The sequence below is a fragment of the Cuculus canorus genome, chromosome 10 (assembly GCF_017976375.1).
Source record: "Cuculus canorus isolate bCucCan1 chromosome 10, bCucCan1.pri, whole genome shotgun sequence".
In the NCBI taxonomy this organism is placed as follows: Eukaryota; Metazoa; Chordata; class Aves; order Cuculiformes; family Cuculidae; genus Cuculus; species Cuculus canorus.
Window position 1 is genome coordinate 14,208,326 of NC_071410.1, and position 20,997 is coordinate 14,229,322.

A 20,997-nucleotide genomic window follows, 5' to 3' on the forward strand; every position below is an offset into this window, starting at 1 on the left:
AGAGAGAACTCTCCTCGACCTGCTCTACGTGACAAAGCCCATGCAGACACCAACTTGCTCTGCTGTCTTCCAAGACAATCAAAAGACATACAAAAACGCAGGCAAGGCTTGCTTGTGCTTGCCCGAAACATCACATGTAGATATACCACTGGCAGACTTGGCCCAGAGGACTTGGCTTTGGTTTTTACTTCAGGAAAAACCCCTTCCACATTATCACAAAAGGACTCTAACTTTATCTTGGGAGTTTTGTACTCCATATGTGCACCGACAGAGTGACAGAACAGGGGCTGGTCTTCAGTGACACTAGGTGCATCCTACCAAGCCACAGACTTCCAGTAAACTTGAGAAGAGGAAGCAAAGAGTCTCCCTAACCTTTCTGGGGCCCAGGCTAATCTGGTCTCAAGGTCTCTGCGCTACTAAAGGAGTAAAAAGAGAAACAAATATCAATATTTAGCAACCCTTTTTCAACACCCTGATCCAGCACTGACACCACTTTATAAATGCGAGCCGGGACAATGCCAATTAAACTGTCTCCTTCTCTCATCTGTCAAATAACAATAGAAATGTGCTACATTTGCACTTCTAACATGTTCCTGCTTGCTGGCTGTCAGGGTAGCTACTCTGAGGAACGGCTGGCACGCGAGGGAAGAAGATGTCATGAAACACAGAAGGGACAGCACAGGGCTACAGGAAATCTTTTACTTGCTATCTCTGGAAACAGATAACTAGAAATAAGCAGGAAGAGAGATCTCTGTTATTATAGACTAATGAAATATATGGCAATGCATTCCCTTATTGCTTTGTCACCACTGGTCAGGTGCAATTGAAAGTACTTTATAAAACACAAACTGGTGCTCAGCAAGTACAATTTATACCACTGGATTGTCTTTCATGAGCTATCTACCTTCTTGTGATCTGATTATTTATTTTCCCTTGAACCTTGATAAACTTCTTTATTTTTGGTGTTGCACTCACCTCGGTGACATTCATCACTTTGATCGCTGCTAGCTGCCCGGTCTTAACGTGGCGACCCTGTTAAAATAACAAAAGACTAAGTAAAACAAGCTTTGTTTACAGTAACACATTAAGCACAGAACAGCTGGGCTCTGGTACTTGCTTTCAATCAGGTATCAACAACCTTTTAGCAACAGAAAACTACCAAGGTGAAGTCTGGTGATGCGTTATCGGACCCATACCCTCGTTGTGCTCTAACGTTAACCCCGTTCCCTTGGCAAGGCTGAATTTCCCCCTTTAGCACAAAGCAAGCAACAATGCTGGGGGAACTCCATTGTCAGAGCACAACATAGCATGAGGTTATGGAAGCATTAAGGTTGGAAAAGACCTCCGAGATCATCCAGTCTGACCATCAGCTCAGTATCACCACGCCTATTAAACCATGCCCTGAAGTGCCACATCTACACACTTTTTGAACACCTCCAGAGATGGTGACTCCACCACTTCCCTGGGCAGGCTGCTCCAATGCTTCACCACTCTTTTGGTAAAGAATTTTTTTCTAATATCTAATCTAAACACACGTCCTGGCTCACGTCAGGGTAGAGAGAAAACTGGGTTTCAGTACATCAATCCGGCAACCTGGATGTGGCCGCCAAGAAACTAAAGCTGCATTTACTTTCTTGGTCCTCCCCCTGCCCCCTGTTTTAGTTGTTTTTTTTTTTTAAAAAAAGGCTTTTTACTGTGAAATGCTTAGTTTTTTTTAATTCTTACTGTGGCTGACTTAACTTTATCTCAGCTACCTCCCAAAAATCATGCAGAAGCTTTGTATTTAAAACGTAATCTCCTATGGTGGTGGGGAGGGCCTCTCCCAAGACTTTGACTGCATGTTTGCCTACATGCATACACACACTTCACTGGTAAAATGCCTACACTGCACAATCACTATCAAGCAATGGATAACTTGTAAGTTTAGACTAGCTAAGTGGCTAGGTTTTGAAAAAAAAGCTTGGGAAAGGTAGATAACAGGGAATAAACCCATTAAAAACACAAACTTGATACTGAGACTGACAAAGTGTGTTTCAGAAGACTGTATATTAGAAACTCAACCAAGAATCTTTCTGTAAATCGCACAGAGTCTTGTTTTGGTCAGACCAACTTGCTGAACAGATGCTGTAGATACAGCATTTTGCCATGATAACCAACACTAATATCATACTGGAGGGTAGCATCAAAAGATTTGTATGAACAGTGTGTATTATAGGCCATACATCCTAACTCCTCACGTTGATCAAATGTTCAGAAACAGGTTTGAAGCTTTGAGACTGCTATTTTGTTCCTGAAATAGTGGTGCCTGCAAAGCTGTGTATCGAAATAACTAACTGATATCATTTAAGTAAGCCACAGGAAATCAGGAAATCAAATATGAAATGCTGCAGTTTGCAGATAAAATGATTTGCAGGTGCAATTTACACCTGCAAAATTAAAAGCTGTGTTGATGTCATTTTGAAAACTCAGGTCCTATCTGCACAAAATTGCATACAAGCGTTATTTCTAAGAATAAGCAATTTTGCATAAAAGAAAAATGATTCCCCTTTCTGAGGCGATATGTCACAGTCATGTTTTCTTTTACAGAAAACTAAATCCTGCTGAGGTCTTTTGTATTTATAAGTGTCCTGTTTCCGTGGAAGCACTCCTGGGATTGCAAAGCTTTTTCTAATAAACTAGAATGATAGGATTTATGTATTATCACAGACCTCAGGAGGAAGACAAATGGGATACACCCTCACCAGGCCCACCACACACCCCCCTCCCACCGTGGCTGAGTGCAGACAGGCAGTGACCAGTGCTAGCCCAACAGATGACGGTGTTTGGTCAGCATCCATCCCAGCTGACGTCAATCCCAGTCAGCAAGCTTCCTCTGCACAGCCTCAGCTCCTTTGTTGGAGGCCATTGTTTGCAAATGTTTCCAGGCATTGAATACCTTGGCAATACAGCAAGAGAGGGCCTTCCACTAAATGCAGTCATGCTAGACACGCTGGCACCCTGACTTAACTTCAAAGTTTGTCTGCAGTCGAGTACACCGATAATTCCATGTTTCCAGCCACCACACATAGCAGGCGACCAACTGATTGAAATGATGAGTCTTTCCTGGGCTGCTGTATATTTTGCAAAGGATGATGTCAAGAATCAACACTGATGTGCTTCTTTACTAAAAAAATAAATCAATTAATACTAGGCTAGCATTGCACTTGATATTGAATACTCATAAGAATAAGGAAGAGGGAGAGGCTTAGCATTCAATTCTGATTTCAAAGCACGATTCCTGGTCAAATTGTCCATCTGTATAACAGACATCTGTTATTTTGCAGCCACAGTTATTTAGACTGCATGCAAACCTACTGCTCTCACTCACTTTTACCATTCTAAATGAGAATCCCCCTCCAAAATGTTTGTAAAATTAGCATTTGTGGGAAAGAAAACAGCAAGCCCTTTTGTTTTGTGGGTCATGATTCACCTTTGCACAACAGATGTGGCCATAGTAACTGAGATGCACAACTCAGTCCTGCTTCCATATTCCTAAAAGCTCCCACGTCTGGGCTGACTGTTGGATGACAGGAGCTTAGTCTGTGCAGAGAGGGCAGGATCAAGTCCCATACCTTGATTCAATGTCCTATCTTCCTCATGCTGTGCAGAGTTACTACTAGCCTGAGGGAAACGCACAGGCTCACCTGCAGGAAACACTCTGTGACTGGATAAATCAGCCTTTACATGCAAGTAAATTCTGTTAACTACATGCATTTCACACCCTTATGTTCTTTTAGACTCCCTCTCCCTGGAACAAAATAGCATGGGTCAGTCCACCAAAGAATTCCAAACCTTTCTCAAGAGGCCAAAAGGGAAGGAGCATTAAAGAGTCATTCCTGATGGTTTGCTCCAATTCTCAACTCATGACAGTTGATCTTCCAGAACTGTTATCACATCTTTTTTTACAGAATCATAGCATGGTTTAGGTTGGAAGGGACCTTAAAGACTATCCAGTTCCAACCCCCATACCAAGGGCAGGGACGCCTTCCACTAGGTCAGGTTGCTCATAGCCCCATCCATCCTGGCCTTAAACATGTCCCGGGAATGGGGCATCCACAACTTCTCTGGGCAACCTATGCTAGTGCCTAATCACTCCCCCTTAGGAGAAAAAGTTCTCGTAATATCTAATCTAGATTTCTTGATGGCAGTAAGCTGAAGAATCTGATCTTCCCCCATCAGCACCAGTTTGTGCAGCGTAATGCAGAGGGCTGCAGGTTAACTTCATAAAAAGTTGTAAACATCATATATATTTATATCTGCCTTTCATCAATTATCTAAAAGGGATGAATTAGTTTAAAAGCATGTATAAAAAATATCTTGGAGAGTGCAGCTAAATATGTATCTACAGCTATACATCTATATAAAAACATTCTCACTGCGAGATACTAATTTTACTGCCATCTTGGCAGATTTATCTTTGATTACAGTGGTACATTTTCCCAAAGTAAAGGATTTATTGTTATTGTAGAGCAATACATCTCAAAAGCCTCTGCACCTGATAATGTATGCAACAAACAATGTGGCAGAATTACACAGCACACACCATCATTTCTCCTTACCTCTGACATCATCCCAACACATACAAATAAAACCTTGCCTTTAAATATCACCAAAGGAAAAGGTTCAGTGTTCACCCAGTGGAGACAAAATAACTAGAGAGCCCTGGAGATACCCTCAATTTTATTCCTTCTCCTCCCCAGAACTCACGTATTCAGTTAGTCTGACAAAAAGGGGCTGATGCAAAGCCACCCAACGGCTCACCCAAAGACCAGCAGCCCTTGTAAGCTGTGGTTGCACACTGGCACTCTATTGAACTCAGCAGGACCACCACCCAAAAAAGTGAGTTTGCAATTTCAAGACTCGACACCAAGAATGCTGAAGCTTTCAGGGGACACACATGTTCATGTGAAGAACCACTAGCCCGTCAGGGTAACATGCTCCACATTACAGTTGCTTTAACGCACATACTATGACCATGCAGGCAATCGGAACAAAAACCACAGGTTTCTCTCCTTTACATTGGTTTTTCAAACTGTTTTGAGTTCATTCTCCTTGACATATCTAAAAGCAGTAAACATCCTGAAGCAGCCCCAGGCTTCTTGTTAAAACACTGAGACTAGTGCGTAAGTAAGGAAAGGTTTCAGGCCTAGGCCTCTTATTTTTTCATTTATCAATAAATCTCAGAGGTTAGCCAGAGTTCATAGGAACTCATACATTGCTACTTTCGCTGAAGCCACAAGGTTGAGTGTGTTTGAATTGTTTTGAGAAAGGTAGTGTTTTGATTTTTGTTTAAAGCTCTCAGGAGCAACAGGCTGTTTTAACTGTTTCCCAACCAAATGAGATCAGCAGGATGCACTTACATCCAGTAACAAGACATGCAGGAGCTCATCCTTTTTTATTTAGCTCAGAATAGGAGGAGAACAGGGGCATTACCCTCCCAGCCCTCTGTGCAATCCCTCTCTGCTAGTCTTCTCCAGATCATTAAAGGGAATCACGCTGTTGTGATTCAAGATCCATTGTTGCATGCTTCCTCAGAAACTGGGCACAGGGTCTGTGGGCCTGTTTCCCCAATAAAAGTTTTTATCTTTTACCCAAATGCTCAAGAGTTGAAACTGTTCTCAAACTGGAGAATGCAGCCAAAACATTCAACAGCCATCTGCAAGTCATCCATATTCCCACCCAAGAATATAGTATTAAACACTATTAAGCTCGCACAGAGCTTAGGCATGAACAATTCCGAAGCTCAATGACTTTCTAAAACTGAAGTTCCTGCTTACATTTTGGTGAGGTATCCAAGCTGGAAGAAATTCTCCCATTAGCTCTGAGTCCAGCTAAATTCCTTGTCTCCTCCAGAAAATATTTCTGCATAAAGTCTGTGGCAGTTGCCAGTAGTCACTACAGTAACACTCAGCAAACCCAGAGCCAGCATACACATTTTTCAAATCTGCATGCTGCTCATTGCAGCCACATTTGTGAAGGTGCTTTGTGCCAAAGATCTGGTTCTAATGAGCTCCAACCATGCATTTTTTATCTCTGCAGGGAGATATACACAGAGTAGGACAGATCACTCACTGTTATTTCTGTTGGATATGTATTTATCTTTTCACTTCAATTAGATAAAGGAACTGCTTATCTATGCCCTCCACGGAGGACCAAGACATGTATTTTTCTATTTGCATCAAAGAAGAGTATCAGTACTGGCAGTCAAGCTATGACCTGATAAAGGGGCTTTACATGAAAAAAGTATATTTACAAGAAAGATGCATTCAGTCACATACGCCTTTTCTGGTTAGATACAAACAAAACTTTTGGTCTGTCCCTGTCTTGGGCCATCGTTACAATCAAGGTCTCATTGACACACGCTGGAGATTGTAAGGCTGTGGGTCATATGCATAGAGCTTGGTTCAACAGCTTCTCTCCCAGATCCTGCATAGCCCTCTCTTCCTAGGGGTGGCAAACAGCTCCCATCAGCTTCTCTTCCCAGTTCTGATAGATTTCAAGTGGACAATCGCAAGTCCAGATGACAACCCAGCTGCCCTGTCACAGTGCTGCGCACCATGCCAAGGCAGTCCACGACAGACCTATCACATGCTTCCTTTTTGGCAACAGGCGCTCATTAATGTCTACGTGTTTCTGGATCTGATGTAGCTGTCCCCATTTAACCGCAGCAGGAAAGAGCACACGTGAAGGACAGGAACTGCCTGCTGCAGGATACCAAGGCAGCACAAAGCTGGTGGTTTGCACTATGAAAAGCCTCCATCTGCATCCATGCCCAACCCTCAACCAGAAGCACAACCTTACTTTTCTCTCCCTTAAGAAGCAATGTATTAGGAAAGGTTGTGAGGTGTCTATGTGAGGTGGTTAGGCAGCCTGATCTAGTGCGATATCTCTGCCCATGGCAGGGAGGCTGGAACTAGATAACCTTTAACATCCCTTCCAACCCTAACTATTCCATGATTCTATGTGCAAATATACCCCCCAGGTGCCAGAAGCCTTGTACGCTTGCCATTATACACCTTTGTGCCCATGCAGAGGGTAATTTCACACCAAATGCACTCTGCCATCATGCATGCACTCACGCACTGCTCTTCAGCTATGCATAGACACAAATAGCTCACAACGTCTGCACAGGCTGTGGGACTCTCAGGTGACCCTCACAGCACTGCCTGTGGATGGAATCCAGAAAGCTGGTAGATAGCACAAACTTAAATTTTAGGATTTTCTCTGGATATTGAAGGTTTGCCCTTGAAAGCAACATCTGGCTGTTGGAGGTGGAGATTTTCAGGGCCAGAGGACTTTCTCAGCCAGAAGCATTTATTATGAGATAACTGATGCAGGCTGCAGCCACCCACCCTTTGGGAGCAGGGTGAAAGCACAGCTGTTTTGCTGCAAGCTCTTACTGAAAGCGAACTTCAGCAACCAGGTTTCCGGTTCAAAACCTACTTATGAACTTTGAAGTTAGAGCCCACCTCAGGTAAACCAGCCTGTTGCTCTCTGGTTGCTGGTAGACTGTCAGCTTAGCCTTCTGTGCCCCGAAGAACAGGGCCCCACCCTTTTGCCCCTCTCCTCTCCACCCTTCCATCCTGGTAACACAAGGAAAGCCTCCAAGAGGCTATACATCAAATGACAATGCTCTGCATAGGGATCCAGGAAACCCCTGTGCCCTATGCCACATGACCTTAACAAAGTCATGATCCTTCTGTTTCCCTTTCCACCTACACAGGGCTTTCCTACTTAAACCCACCTTTTTAGAAGAGATGAGAAGGTTTGCCACAACCAGTCTCAGAGCCCTCCTGCAAACACCAGCTTCGCCTGCTGACGCCGTAGGCAGCCAAGGGAACCCCAGGCAGTCCTCAGCGCGTGCCAGTGGCTTAGCATGGCAGGGAGAAGGACCACAAGAACATAAAACCTGCAGATATACTGCTCTTGCTCTGCAGTTTAGACACAGCTGCTGTTCTACAGCACACGGCTGCTCACAACAGACATCCTGCGGTCCCTTGGGGCCTTACGCAATGTAAAGTGGACAGGGCTTGCACATCTGGGGCTGTAGCATTTTTATGCTGAGAAGTGTCACCTAAGAAGACAGTTTACGGAAGTGCTCTATCAGGAACACTAGTCTGTAATCCTCATCTCAGCAAACGGTACCACGTGAGACATCCCACTGTAGTTATGGTTGGAGCTCTTGACCAGAAAATACAGCAGTAATGCAAAAATTGAAATGGGACAGGAATAAATTTCAAGGAAGAGGTGAAGATTCGGAAGCTTTTAGCTTGTCTTGGATAGTTAATGATCTGAAGGAAAGCTCTGGGTCCGTCGTACATTGAACACCAGCACTATATTTCAGAAATGCTCCATTTAATTGTAAACTATAACATGTTATCCACATCAATCGTGATAGTTTAAAGAAAAAACCAAAATAAACAAAACTCAAACCTCTCAACCAACCAAAACACACATCAGCCTTGAGCCGACAACTACCTATTTCAGAAAGTCTTCTTTTAAACCCCATGAAGAATTCAAGACACCAGCCAAATGGGAATGTGGCTACAATTTTGATGACAACTCAGACTGCAGAAAGGCTACTTGATTGACATTACTGATGTTATAAAGTTTAGGTGGCAGTTCTGTCACAATGTCCCTGGATATCTGCTGTATTGAGGAGCTGCAACTCAAAGAACTGTATTCCCCTAGAGCATTTATTTTCTTTGTCATGATACTGGGAGATGCTGAGATTCGGAACCTGGGGCCTTGTTCCAGGTCACCTGTAGGGTAGCCCTCAGCTTCATCTCCCAGCTGCAGCACACCCTCCTTTCGGTGTAACCGACTGCTTTCCCAATAGCAGTGCAGGATGCAGGACTTCTGTAAAACCACAGCCCAGCTGCATTGCCTAAATGCTGACCATGCGTGTGCAGCACATTTGCCCTTTCACCCCTACATCTGGCACTCAATTTCCAGACAGTCCTAGGTCTCACCCCAAACCACTTGGCCAGCACAGCCATCTGTTGCCTTTCCCCTTCCGTATCCTCCACAAACACCCTCTTTCCACAGCAGCCAGACAGCTTTCTCTGCCATTAACTCTGTGCTATCAAGAAGGGCACACAGCAGACTGGAGCATGAGAATGAGCTCCTGAGATTACTCCTTCGGCACCATAAATGTTCTCCCTTGCTCTCAGACTATCCAAAATTAGGCACCACCACTTAGTCTCTTAGGCTGCAATGGGACTAACTGATTGACTAAGACTTAACATCGCCCTCAGACTTGACCATAGATCTCTCTTATTCATAGCACTGTGGAAGACAGCTAAGCTGGCAGCAGTACAGGAGGACTTCCCATATTCTAAAATGGCAACACATAAACCAAGAGAAGATATTAGAATACATAACTTCTATCACTTAATATTCTACCGAAGTCCACAGTGGGTAGAAGGGAGAGATGGATAGGAGTCATTTCAATGGTACCAGATCAAACAACCTTGATCTCTAGAGGAAAACGATTGTTTTTCATCTGTGCTGCAAGTCTCTGCACCACAGCTCTCATGAACCGTAAAACCTAAGAGGCAACAGAAGCAGTTTTTCTGTCCAGGTTGGGTTTTTTTATTTTTAAATCCTTTCAGTTCCTATTTCCTCCCATTGTACAAATGGAAACACAGATTGTTTGCTTTGCCTACTGTTTGTCTCTGTCTGACTGCAGAGCAGTGGGAAAAGAAAAGGAAACAAAGGAACAAATTCAAGCCCTTTCACAAACACATATTTGAGTACCAGCATTTTTGCTATATCAGTATATTCAGTCGATCAGATTACCATCCTTAGGCAAAACACAGACCACTCAAGGCTACTGCATACTTGTATAAGATTCGACTAGAGACTGATCTTTTGGGATTTTGAAACCTGCTCCCCAAGGTCATTCTTGTTACCATTAGCAAGACCAAGCAAAGCAGTAAGCACTTCTGAAAACACAATGCTCGTTATACTACGAAGACATGATTTTTTTCCTCTACTGATTTGATATGGGTGGTGCCTGCAGCAGAACACCCCACGTTATCTTTTGCAGCTCCGTAATCTTGGAAGAATCTGGAAAGTACCCATTCCTGCAGCTTCTTCTCATTCAGCGAACAGGCAGACACGAAGCTTTAGATATCCTACTGCTGTTCGAATTTTTCTGAACAATGTGAACAATGCACAAGAAGGAAGAGCAGGAACACTCCTCCTGGGGCAGGTAAAATTACAGTGGCCCTTGGTGGGTAACAGCAAGAAAATGAGAGCTGCAGCTCAGAAAGCTAATGGCTCAGTCTGCCACTGCTGCTGCCATCAGCGTCAGCACTGGCTGGGCATACAGAGGGTTACCAAAGGCGTAGCTGCTCCTGGTGAAGGACCAGACCCCCACTGACTTTGACAGAGTTGTTTTATACCCAGAGATTCTTCTGGAGGGCATAGGGGGAAGAGAAACACACTGAAACTCTAGCTGTCCTCTGTTCAGAAAGTCATCCAGGCTTTGACGTTGGACGTAACTGCAAGGTCTCTGAACTCTCATGGCTTCCCATCATGCATCCAAAGCAAAGCATGCACTTTGCATGAGAAATGCTACCAGCAGGGAAAGAAAAGCAATGTTTTGGGGCCATATATGGGTCGAGAGAAACTGGGACAGCAGCACAGTGAATGAGAGGAGAGGTGTAGAAAAGCAGGCTGTACAGTTATCCCCTCTTCCTCATACTACCTTTATTGGGACATAAAACCTGATTTCTTTGAGCCTCAATTTCAGTATTTGCACAAATAGCAGTTTCAACAGCCTCGTCATTCATCCTGGGTTTTGGCATTTGTCACACCTCTTAAGGGCTGTTGAAACACTTTTATGTTCCAGACTCAGACACCCCATCACAGCTTGCTACTCCTGCCAGGGTCACAGAGGCTTCACAGACACAGGTGGCTTTCTTTTCCCGATGGGTGTTCTGCCTGGTCTGGAGGGTCTGCAGGCAGCCAGGGGTAGCAGGGATGCAGGGTGTTTGCAGCCCAGCAGCTCCTCTCGCTGTGTGCAGGAGGGCTGCAAACAGCCCAGGCACCACGCCAGTCCCGCTCAGCACCTGGGGAGCCCAGCAGTGATTTATGACGACAAAGGTCCAGTGTGCTGCAAGTCTATTCATCCAGAAAAATAAACAGTTTAGGAAAAAAGCCTCAGCCTTTGGAAGGCTCTTACTCTGCAGACCAGAGGCCATCAGGAAGCTAAGTCTAGGGAGAGGTACAAATCTCTCCACCCCAGTGAATTTTCGCTGCCTGACTCATGTGCATCCATTCACAGAAATACCGGGCACTAGAGATAATCTATACGCAGCACATCTCTGCTGGATGAAGTCACAAGCACTTACATGTGTCCTGCCAGCCCCATCCTGCTGAAGGAAGTCAGGGCTGGACTGCAGGAGGTCAGCTGATGGGTGGCTGGATTTTCAGAGCAGGAATTCCTCCGAGGAAAGTTTCTTGGCTCACCATCACTATGAAGCTCTGAAGGTCAAGTTGCACACAGCAATTACAAACCTCATGTTATGAGAGTCAAGTTTTAACTTTTTAAGTAATGGAGCCTTCCGAGACACATGCTAATAAAGAAAGGCTTTATTAGCCTTCTATCCCACATAAACCTAACTTTGTGTACACGTTAAGCCCTCAGCAACTGTATCACTGGATTTTAAAAAAATTCTTTCAATATTCTTGTGAACAGTAAGCATAACAAAGTTGAGTTTTCTCTTGCCTGTAGTGTAGAACACAGACAAGTTTCTGCATGGGTTAAAATTGTGTTGCTGGGATTTTTTAAAAAGGCTTTAAGGCAGGCAGAGTACACAAGTTCCAGCCTAGACACTGAGAGTTACAACAACCTTAAAGGTCATTTATTTTTTCATTCCAGTTCTGCTGTTTTTCCTCATATGGATTGCAATACCATGTGGGTATGCATCCCTGCAGATGACTGCATGAGACAGTACACGTGGAACTGCACAAGGGTCTCTGAGCCCTCCCTTCAGTACTTCATAGCAAATACTCTACCTACAAGTCTAGTCACCTGAGGTGAATCCTAAAGTAAAAAACCTGTACTGGGTACTACTGTGGAGTTTAACAGATATGAGGTTTGTCTAGGGAAAAGTCATATTTTTCACATACGTGCAAAAGCCTTCATAGAATTTAACTGAGGGAAGAAAGAGCATCTACTCTCAGTGCCTTTTAATTTGGCTCAATTTGACGCGTTCTCTCTAAAAATAAAAAGGGACTTAATGGACACAATTAGTCTGTGAGAAAATACATTGGTCTCCAGATTTCTGAATGAGCTCTGCGTGAGATGAACTACATGGCACTGATCTCGCAGCAGCAGTCAATTCCTATTTCCTTCCAAAATCCTATTCGCCAGATGGTCCGCAAAACTCAGGGGAAAATTACTTAAATGTTTGGAAAGGCTTTCAGTATTAAGTTGGTCTCTAAAATGAAACCTGATTACCCTTCTAATTATTCTGAAAAGCAAAGTATAGCTTGTTTTCTAATCAAATTAAGAAGAATCGGTGCTTCCAAGTTCACTTTCCTAAAGAAAAAAAATTTGAATTCAAGAAGAGACTTGGTGTTATTTTTTTCTAAACTGATCTAATCAGCTTCATACAGCAGAAGCCTGGCTGGCAAAGGTTCTCCTCTTGAGCAAACTATAGGTCAGATGTGCAGTAACAGTTCCTGAATAGCTACAAGCAGTTACTATTCAATGCTGTGTCTCAATTTTCTGTATTCCTTGTACGGATTGAAGCCGTAGAATCACAAGGTTGGAAAAGACCTCCAGGATCATCGAGTCCAACCATTCCTACCAACTACTAAACCATGCCCCTGAGCATCTCATCCACCCGTCTTTTAAATACCTCCAGGGAAGGTGACTCAACCCCCTCCCTGCGCAGCCTCTGCCAGTGCCCAACGACCCTTTCTGTGAAAATTTTTTTTCTGATGTCCAGCCTGAGCCTCTCCTGGCGCAGCTTGAGGCCATTCCCCCTTGTCCTGTCCCCTGTCACTTGGGAGAAGAGCCCAGCTCCCTCCTCTCCATAACCTCCTTTCAGGTAGTTGTAGAGAGCAATAAGGTCTCCCCTCAGCCTCCTCTTCTCCAGGCTAAACAACCCCAGCTCTCTCAGTCGCTCCTCATAAGATTTGTTCTCCAGCCCCTCACCAGCTTCGCTGCTCTTCTCTGGACACACTCCAGAGCCTCAGCATCCTTCTTGTAGGGAGGGACCCAGAACTGAACACAGGATTCGAGGTGCGGTCTCACCAGAATAACTTCCCTGGACCTGCTGGTCACGCCATTTCTGATATAAGTCAGTCATGGAAGAGAGAGAAATGAACACTGACTTCGTGTGAGGAAAAAACCAAAATACCCCTGCAGAGTAATTTCAAGAAAATGGCTTAAACACATTACAGCTGAGGAGCCGCAGAGCCTTAAGCAATGTAAGCTAGCATAATTACCAGCACACATGAAGCAGAAGCAGCAGCTAACTATTGGAATAATTGCTCACAAAAGGGAGTAAGAGTTTCCTCCAATTAACCACTGAACAGCCTCAACAGATTTTGAAACTCCCATCTCTTTGCCTTGCCCTGTTTAAACAGCCCAGTCCATTTTGTACAGCATAAGACGGGGTGCACTATATAGCGAACTACGCTTTTGGTTAAAACAAATGGCAGAGCCCCAGCACAGGCTGGGGACACCCCTGCCCTCTTTTGATGCGCTGCAGGCTACACTTCCGAGTGATTCACTGCAGGACTTCCCATCAACATCTACTGATGGTTCCTTCTAATGCTTGGGTTCTTGCATGCAATTCTGACTCCACTGAACTCTGCAGGAGTTTTCTGCTGTTGAATTTACTGGATCTGAATTTGCCCCCCAAAAAAGTTCAAGTTTCTCAAACAAGATAAATCCCACTTTGCACTTGGTTTCCCCCGAGAAAGTGTCCATATTCATATTGTTGGAGAAGGTGTGTTCACACTGATTCTATCAGAGGTTTTAGCCAGAGTCTGTGATGGAAGAAATAAACCTATGCCATTAAGGCAGTGTCCCCATGTGTGTACAAGTATCCAACAACCAACTGCACCACCACTACCCAAAGTTCACTGCCTATTGGCAATTAGCCTCTTCATAAAGCTGCAGATGAAGGCCAGATGGAAACAGAGAACACTTGCTATTCTGATCGATTACAGAAGCATTTACATTCAGAGGCATACAGATCTGACTGGGTCCCTCTCATTCATGATCTGGCAGTTGGTGTGTCACCTGAAGCTTTCCCAGGCACCAACGGCATCTCTGTGAAACTGTGCAACACTAAATGGGGTGCAAGGTACGATGGACAAAAGTGCACGCACACAAACACATATATAAGTATTCAAAATTCTAACACTGAAATCCACCGGCCCACCCCATGAAACCTCAAGTGTCAATGAAGTTGCACCAGAACCCTTCTCTTGATTCAGTCTCAAGCTAAGTTCTCATTTTCCAAGTTCTGAACGTTATCTGCTTGCTTTTAGCTTGTATTGGCAATAGCCTGTCTAACCAGCTGCATCACATCACAAAGCAGCTGTCAAGAACGAAGAAAAGCCAAGAAAACTGCAGAACAACCTAAACATTCCACTAGACATTCAGCTAATGCCAGCAGCTTGCTGGAGAAACGTGGAGCAGCAAGTAACTGGTCTTGTTTACGCATATAATATAAGCTTTAAAAACAGCATCACTGTTTTAACATCATCTTCTAATTGTATTCTCTTCAAAATTTACTCTAAAAGTTTAATCATTCACAAGTTTCAAAATAACTTCCTTATCCAGCTTCTCTGCATGTTCTGTCATCCACATCCAGATGTCAAAATACTCCACCAACAGCTCATTGCTCCTTAGGATAAATCTAGTAATACGTGCCAGAGGAAAAAAATTCACAGGGTCAGCTGAAACTCTACAGCACTGACAAAGCACAGACTTAAATAACATAAATTTAAATAACTAGGTCTCTATTTATAACAAAAGCGTCTTTAAAAAAATCATAATAATCAAAGAGCATTTGAAAACACCATGCCAGAAAACCTACCTCCCAAGTGCTTTGTATTGCCTTCTAGTTTCTGAACCTTTAGGTTCAGGGAGGGACACAGGATTACAGGGAATTGTGAGCTTTCCTCCATTATCATAGACAGAAGCTTAGCCAGGTTTCTTAAGAAAACAAAGCGTACGTGATTGTGCTGCTCTTGAGTCCAACCATGTTTAAACCTGTCAGCCCAATTCACCCAAACCTGACAGACAGAGAGAAGTCTCAAAGATGATTCAATTCCTACGCGCTTTGTGAAAATCAGAGATGGAGACACACTCCCATCCTCCAAAGAGGAGGGCTCCAGGGTGGGCTCTGCGGTTTCCTACCCAGTGCTGCCTGCCAGCTGGCCAGCCAGGCGGCACGTAGCGATCCGCAGCCAGCAGCAGCACGGGCTGCTCCTTGCCCAAAGGCCAGGAGATAGCCACGGGCAGCAGCTGCAGGAGTGTCAGGTCAGAAGGGGTGGCTAAGGAGTAAGCAGGGGATGGGTGTAGATCCTAAAGGACTCAGCAAAGCAATTGCAACTGCCAAGGTGAAAGGCAGAAGATGGGAAAAGAAAGGATAAATTTGCAAGAAGCCACACTTTGCTAGTTTTACTATTCAGTTTGTCCTCAAAACGCAGGAAGTTTAAGTAACTTCAGAATTTACCTTGATGCACAAACCCATCTCTCATCAGTGCTTGTCGGCTACCTTCCTCTAGTACTAACATTAATACTGCTGAAGTGTTTTCCTGTTTGCCACACTGAGGCTTACAGAGAATACATATTTTTGACATCTGTTTGCACAAGAAAATAATTATATTCAAATACAGAAGGTTTATAGAAAGCCAAATACCTAACAAGAAGGGGTTCTGAAATTAGTCACTGAGCCACCTTTAAGGACTGGCTCCCCAGCACTGATTCTCACATGCCATTTACTCTAACCAAACGTGTGCAAGGTGAGCATAAAGCACTAGCATGCCACCGTTAGCATTTTATATCCACTTTGAATAAGTAAAGCAAACGACATCATGTGCAAAGAACAAGAAAAAACAAAGTCTCAAATAATTACTTTTATAGCCCTGGTTTACACACATGGTTTGACCGAGTTTAACCAGAAAAGTATTTCCAGTTCAGTTTTTTTTAAGTGTGGACACGCTCACCAGCCTGGACCAGTTTTGTTCGTCATTTCCTTTTAATTGATTTGGCCATACTGGACATAGTTTTCTAAAATGCTCATCTTTTGCATAACTCCATCTCTGTCCATGGAGTTTCACAATGGCTTTAACAGCAGAAGAGGGAAATTAAGGCTCGGAATACCTATTTATTTCTGTTACTAGCTTTTTCTGGTTTTAAAAAGAATTTTTTCAGGAAAGTCAGCAATTAACACTGATCGAAAGGCTGACTAGTGTAAACCTAACATAGGTCTCATGACCCAATGCGAACAGAGGTTTTATCACTAACTGTGAAAGCAAATGCTGGCCACAGTCAGGGGTGGGTCCAGCTAGTGGTTTTGCTTTTTGCAGCAGTCATATGCAAGAACACGTTTCTGTGGCAAGGCAGTAACCTTCTACCTGCTAAAACTTCCTTTTGCTTTTGCCAAGAAAAAAAAAAAAACAGAACAAAAAACAAGAATAATAACGTAAGAAACTATTTTCTGCCAAACCTCAAGAGAGCTGTTGTTCTGCTTCATCACCAGCTCCAGGCACACACCCTGTTACATTACAGCACCAGCACTCGCGCAACCCGATCCAGAGCACGTGGGGTAGAAATGCTAAACCTCAGAAGCACATCACAGAAATGAAGAGCTATGCTGACGGCAAACATGGATGTGGCAAACAGTACACAGAGATCTAAAGCCCTCTGTATCATCTCGGGTATTTCAAACCTTGCTCGCTAATAAAGGTTCCTTCAGCCAGTGCCAATGCGCAAACATGGATATCCTCCTCAGCAGCCAGAACGCGAGCCAGGTGCGGCTTATCAGATGACAGACAGCTCCTAGAAACACGCACCTAGAGAACTGCAGAATCAGCAGCTTCCCTGGGTTAGGAAAAAATGCAGAAGGAGCAGCTTCCCCGTTTCTGATCATTCTCCCAAGTTTTATGAGGAGATCTCTGGGGATGAACATACAACATGCAGTCTCTGGGGACTTTACATATCACACATTGATAATGGACAGTGAAGAGCTTAGATAATAGGGCACTGTATAATGACATTCATGCTACTTGCTTAGGGATATAGGAAGTCAGAAAGGAAGGAAAAGCCACTGTTGGCATACACTCCCGTAATCTAAGGGGACAAACTCTGGAAGTATAGGCAGTGTTTACACACAACAGGATCCAACCTCTTAATAATCATGGTTTATATAGGACAGTGTCATCTCAATCACGAACTCCACTGGTGCCTACAATCCTTGTCCAGCCCTGGTCCAGCTGCCATGGGAATGCTCAGGACTGCCTCCATCGTAAGGGCAGTGGAGGTGCCTGGAGCCCCACAGTCAAGCCTGTCAGAGTTGGAGTAGAAACCCATTTCTGTACTATAAAGGATTACTCTATTTTAATATTAATAGCATCAAAATGGAGTGGCCTGCCAGAACTCTGTAATGTAAACAATGCAGGATACAGCAAACACAACAGCTCAGAATGCCAAGCTGTCTTTAATCTACTATGACATTTGAAACCCATCTGTATGACAGACAGGACAAGTGCCACGCAGGCTCCGAGCATCACCCAGAGTGGATAAGGCCACTTCCTTTTGTTCTTGGTCAGAGAATTGAGCATTTGGTGCAAGCAAGAAGCCAAATGACATTAAACAACCTAACCAGGAACACACTGCGACTATGTGAACAGCCCCACAAATGCATGTTTTGCAAACATACACAGACACCGGATCACTCACGGATGTCTGCAGGTGCAGATTCCTGTGCCAACATGAAAATACTCCAACATGCAAGCCAGCAATACAGCCTATGCAAAGTCTTCCACCAGGTGGGTACTTAGAAACTAACACGACGCAAAGAAAGGAAGAGAGGAACACAGGAAAGCAGGAATCCTAAATCCTCTCTAACCTTTATTCTCCAGCCTGTGGGATCAGAAACCCGAATTTCCAGCCTTTGTTTTGTGACTTCCTCTATTCAAAACAGTTCTGACTGAAATCTTTCAAGTGTCCAAAAGAAAGGAAAGTTGGTGCATCTCTTTATTCCTTCATCCTTTCTCCATTTTCTGGCATGTTTATGGAGAACAGGCTACAACACATGTAGCTTCTCCAGATGCAACATCTTTTTCTGGCAAGGAGGCTGTCCTAATTGGGACATCCAGCTACCCGCTATGCCCCACACACACGCACACCTACTCAACAGCATGTGAGCTGGGAACTCAACACATTTGGGAAACGTCAGACCTATTTAGGCTGATCTGCACATGCACAAAAAGCCCAGCGTATCCTGAGAGCACCGCATTTACTGGCACGTACCACCTCCGCAATGTCCAAGCTGTCCCAGGCTTCACAACTGCTGGGTTCACTGGGTACACCCTCCGCCTCAAGTGTTAATGTGCCTGCCTGCAAAATCCCAGTAAAATTTGGCAGCCTTCCACTGGTAGAGATGACAACACATATTCCAATGTCCCTGGAAACAAATCACCCTTCATCAAAAACGACTCCCACAGGAGGAACGGTCCGGTGCACCCAAATCATGTATTGGTAGTGTCTATCTTCTTTCTTCTGCAGGGCAAAACGCACACTCAGGACCAGTTCCTCCTTTCAGCAGCTGATAAAAACCGGGAAGACTTCACTACAGCAATCTGATTTTCACAGCAGCAGGAATACGCTGGTCTACAATACCTAACTCTACCCTCTGAAACTCATAAAAGGCAATCAGATATCTGCTGATAGAATTTGGCTTCTGGGGGCAGAATGTTTGCAAGAAGCCTGTTAAAATAAATATTTCATGTCAGAATGGAAAAAGCAAATATAAAGCAAAAACATTTTTTCCTCACTCTTCCCTTTTTCTGTATAACAAGACAACATCATGGACAACCTGTGTGAATAATACATTTGAGAATCCATTATCTAAGCCATGTGCATATTTATTTTATGATGGTTTTGTTGCATATTTTAGTATAATTGTTCGCAGGTTTAAAGCCAAGAGTATAACAAGAGTAGACAAATCTGCTACAGCAGAATTAATCAGTAAATTGGTTATTTTAAAACAGTAGGAAAAATCCATGCTAAAACTTAACATAATAAATTAGAAAGTTAGATAATAAGTTCAGTAAAACAAATATTTTCAGAAGGCCACAACACATATCTCCTTTCCCCCAATATGTTTCCACTTTTAACAACAGAAATACAAGGAAAACTTGCATCAAAAATGCTGATATCAAAAGTAGCAACAGTACAACTGTAAAGTCAAGAAAGAGAATTTAGTCAATTCCAGTATTCTTTAAACCTCCACAAAATGCTGGTGTTCTGCCAACGGTTCTCACTTTCAGTTGTGAACATTCACCACATAACAGAACGTCAGAAGAATCCACATTAATATTCACATATTTATTTTGTTAATACCGTTTTTTTCCGTCAGATAGTACCTTTGTTTTGAGCATATACTACTAAAAAATCAATGACATATTAAACATCCTGCTAAAAAAAACCTAAAAAACTAAAATGTATAGTCAAACAAAGCAAATGAAATGCAATGTTTTGAAGTTTCTGAAACAAAGTTTGAAAATGAAAGTCAACTAATTTCTTAAAAGTTTTCCCACTAATGTTTCTGTTGAACTTCGCGTGTTTTGATTGGGATGAAACCGTTTCCAAAGAGCACGTTCAGTGAGTGGCTACTAACCAATTCTCACAAATCACCTCCACAAGTACACTAATTCCTCTTAACCAGAATCCCAAAACACTTCACAAAAACAAAGACTGCCTCCATTTTAATAACTACAGTCATAGGAAGAGCTCGATTTCCAGTGAATTCATGTGTTTTGAAGCAATGATGAGCGGCGGAGGCAAGAAAAGCTACATCTCCTAAACTGCAGCTGCTCACATCAACCCCTCGCTTACCTTTACGAAAACACATGTTTCTTACATGGTGAGAGTACCTAAAAGCATTGCCACAAACCAGATATCAGCTAATAATATTACCTGTGCAGGGCACTGAGAAGATCCATTTGCTACAAAATATGTCTTCTGGATTGCTTACTCCCCGAAATCTCAGAAGTTAACTAAAGTTTCGTGTTTTCATAGAGAAAAAGGAAGGGATGAGGAAGAAATGAAAAAATTTTGAAAAAAATTTTTGAAAAAAATCTTACAAGTCTTACAAGAGTCCCACAAAGTCAGCAGGTTACAAGGGCAGGCTTGTAACACACAAGGGTTATTGTTATTTATTTATTTATTTAAGAAGTATACTGCAAAGAGCTGATCAATAGCTGCTTCTTCAGTTTTATTCTTGAGATCCATACTAACACATCAGTGCAGGCCGGGAAATTTACCACTGGTCAGCAGCCCGAGAGCGCTGAATACCAGACAGGAGAATCACAATTTTATCACATTTACGGATTTAACCATTGAAATTTAATATTCTAATTTAAAATTAGTTACTGGAAATTTCATTATGATGGGATAAGGGGCTGACCTGCACCTGCCTACTGACTGAGCAAGCTGTTTGACCCCAGCTGACAATGGAAACTGGCTTTTAAACCCCATGGATGCCTTGGAAGGACAGGATCAACCCTTGTCCCACCAGAATTTGCTGCTGCCCATCCAGGCAGCTGCAGTCTGAATAGCTGTGCTACCACCAGACCCCACCGTACTTGGCTTTCAAGGCAGCAGGAGGTTCATGGCTGGGCTGAACACTGCTTTCCTCCAGAGCTGTGATGCCTCCAGGGAACTCACACCAACACTATCACAGAGCCCTGCGT

At 43.5% G+C, this 20,997-nt stretch overlaps 1 protein-coding gene across 4 annotated transcripts in view; it reads right to left on the bottom strand.

Moving 5' to 3' along the window:
• Window positions 1-20,997, bottom strand: part of NRK (Nik related kinase) — a 100,018-nt gene that overhangs the window by 65,588 nt on the left and 13,433 nt on the right. For 3 of the 4 annotated variants that reach the window (XR_008451517.1, XM_054075896.1, XM_054075898.1), the window contains one exon: window positions 976-1,032. Coding sequence is in view for 3 of the 4 variants with exons in the window: in XM_054075896.1 (XP_053931871.1) it covers window positions 976-1,032 (57 nt within the window). In the remaining variant the exon portion in view is untranslated. Of the gene's footprint in view, window positions 1-975; window positions 1,033-15,110; window positions 15,350-20,997 lie in introns of those variants that run through there. The other variant, XM_054075897.1, reaches the window with a different exon arrangement.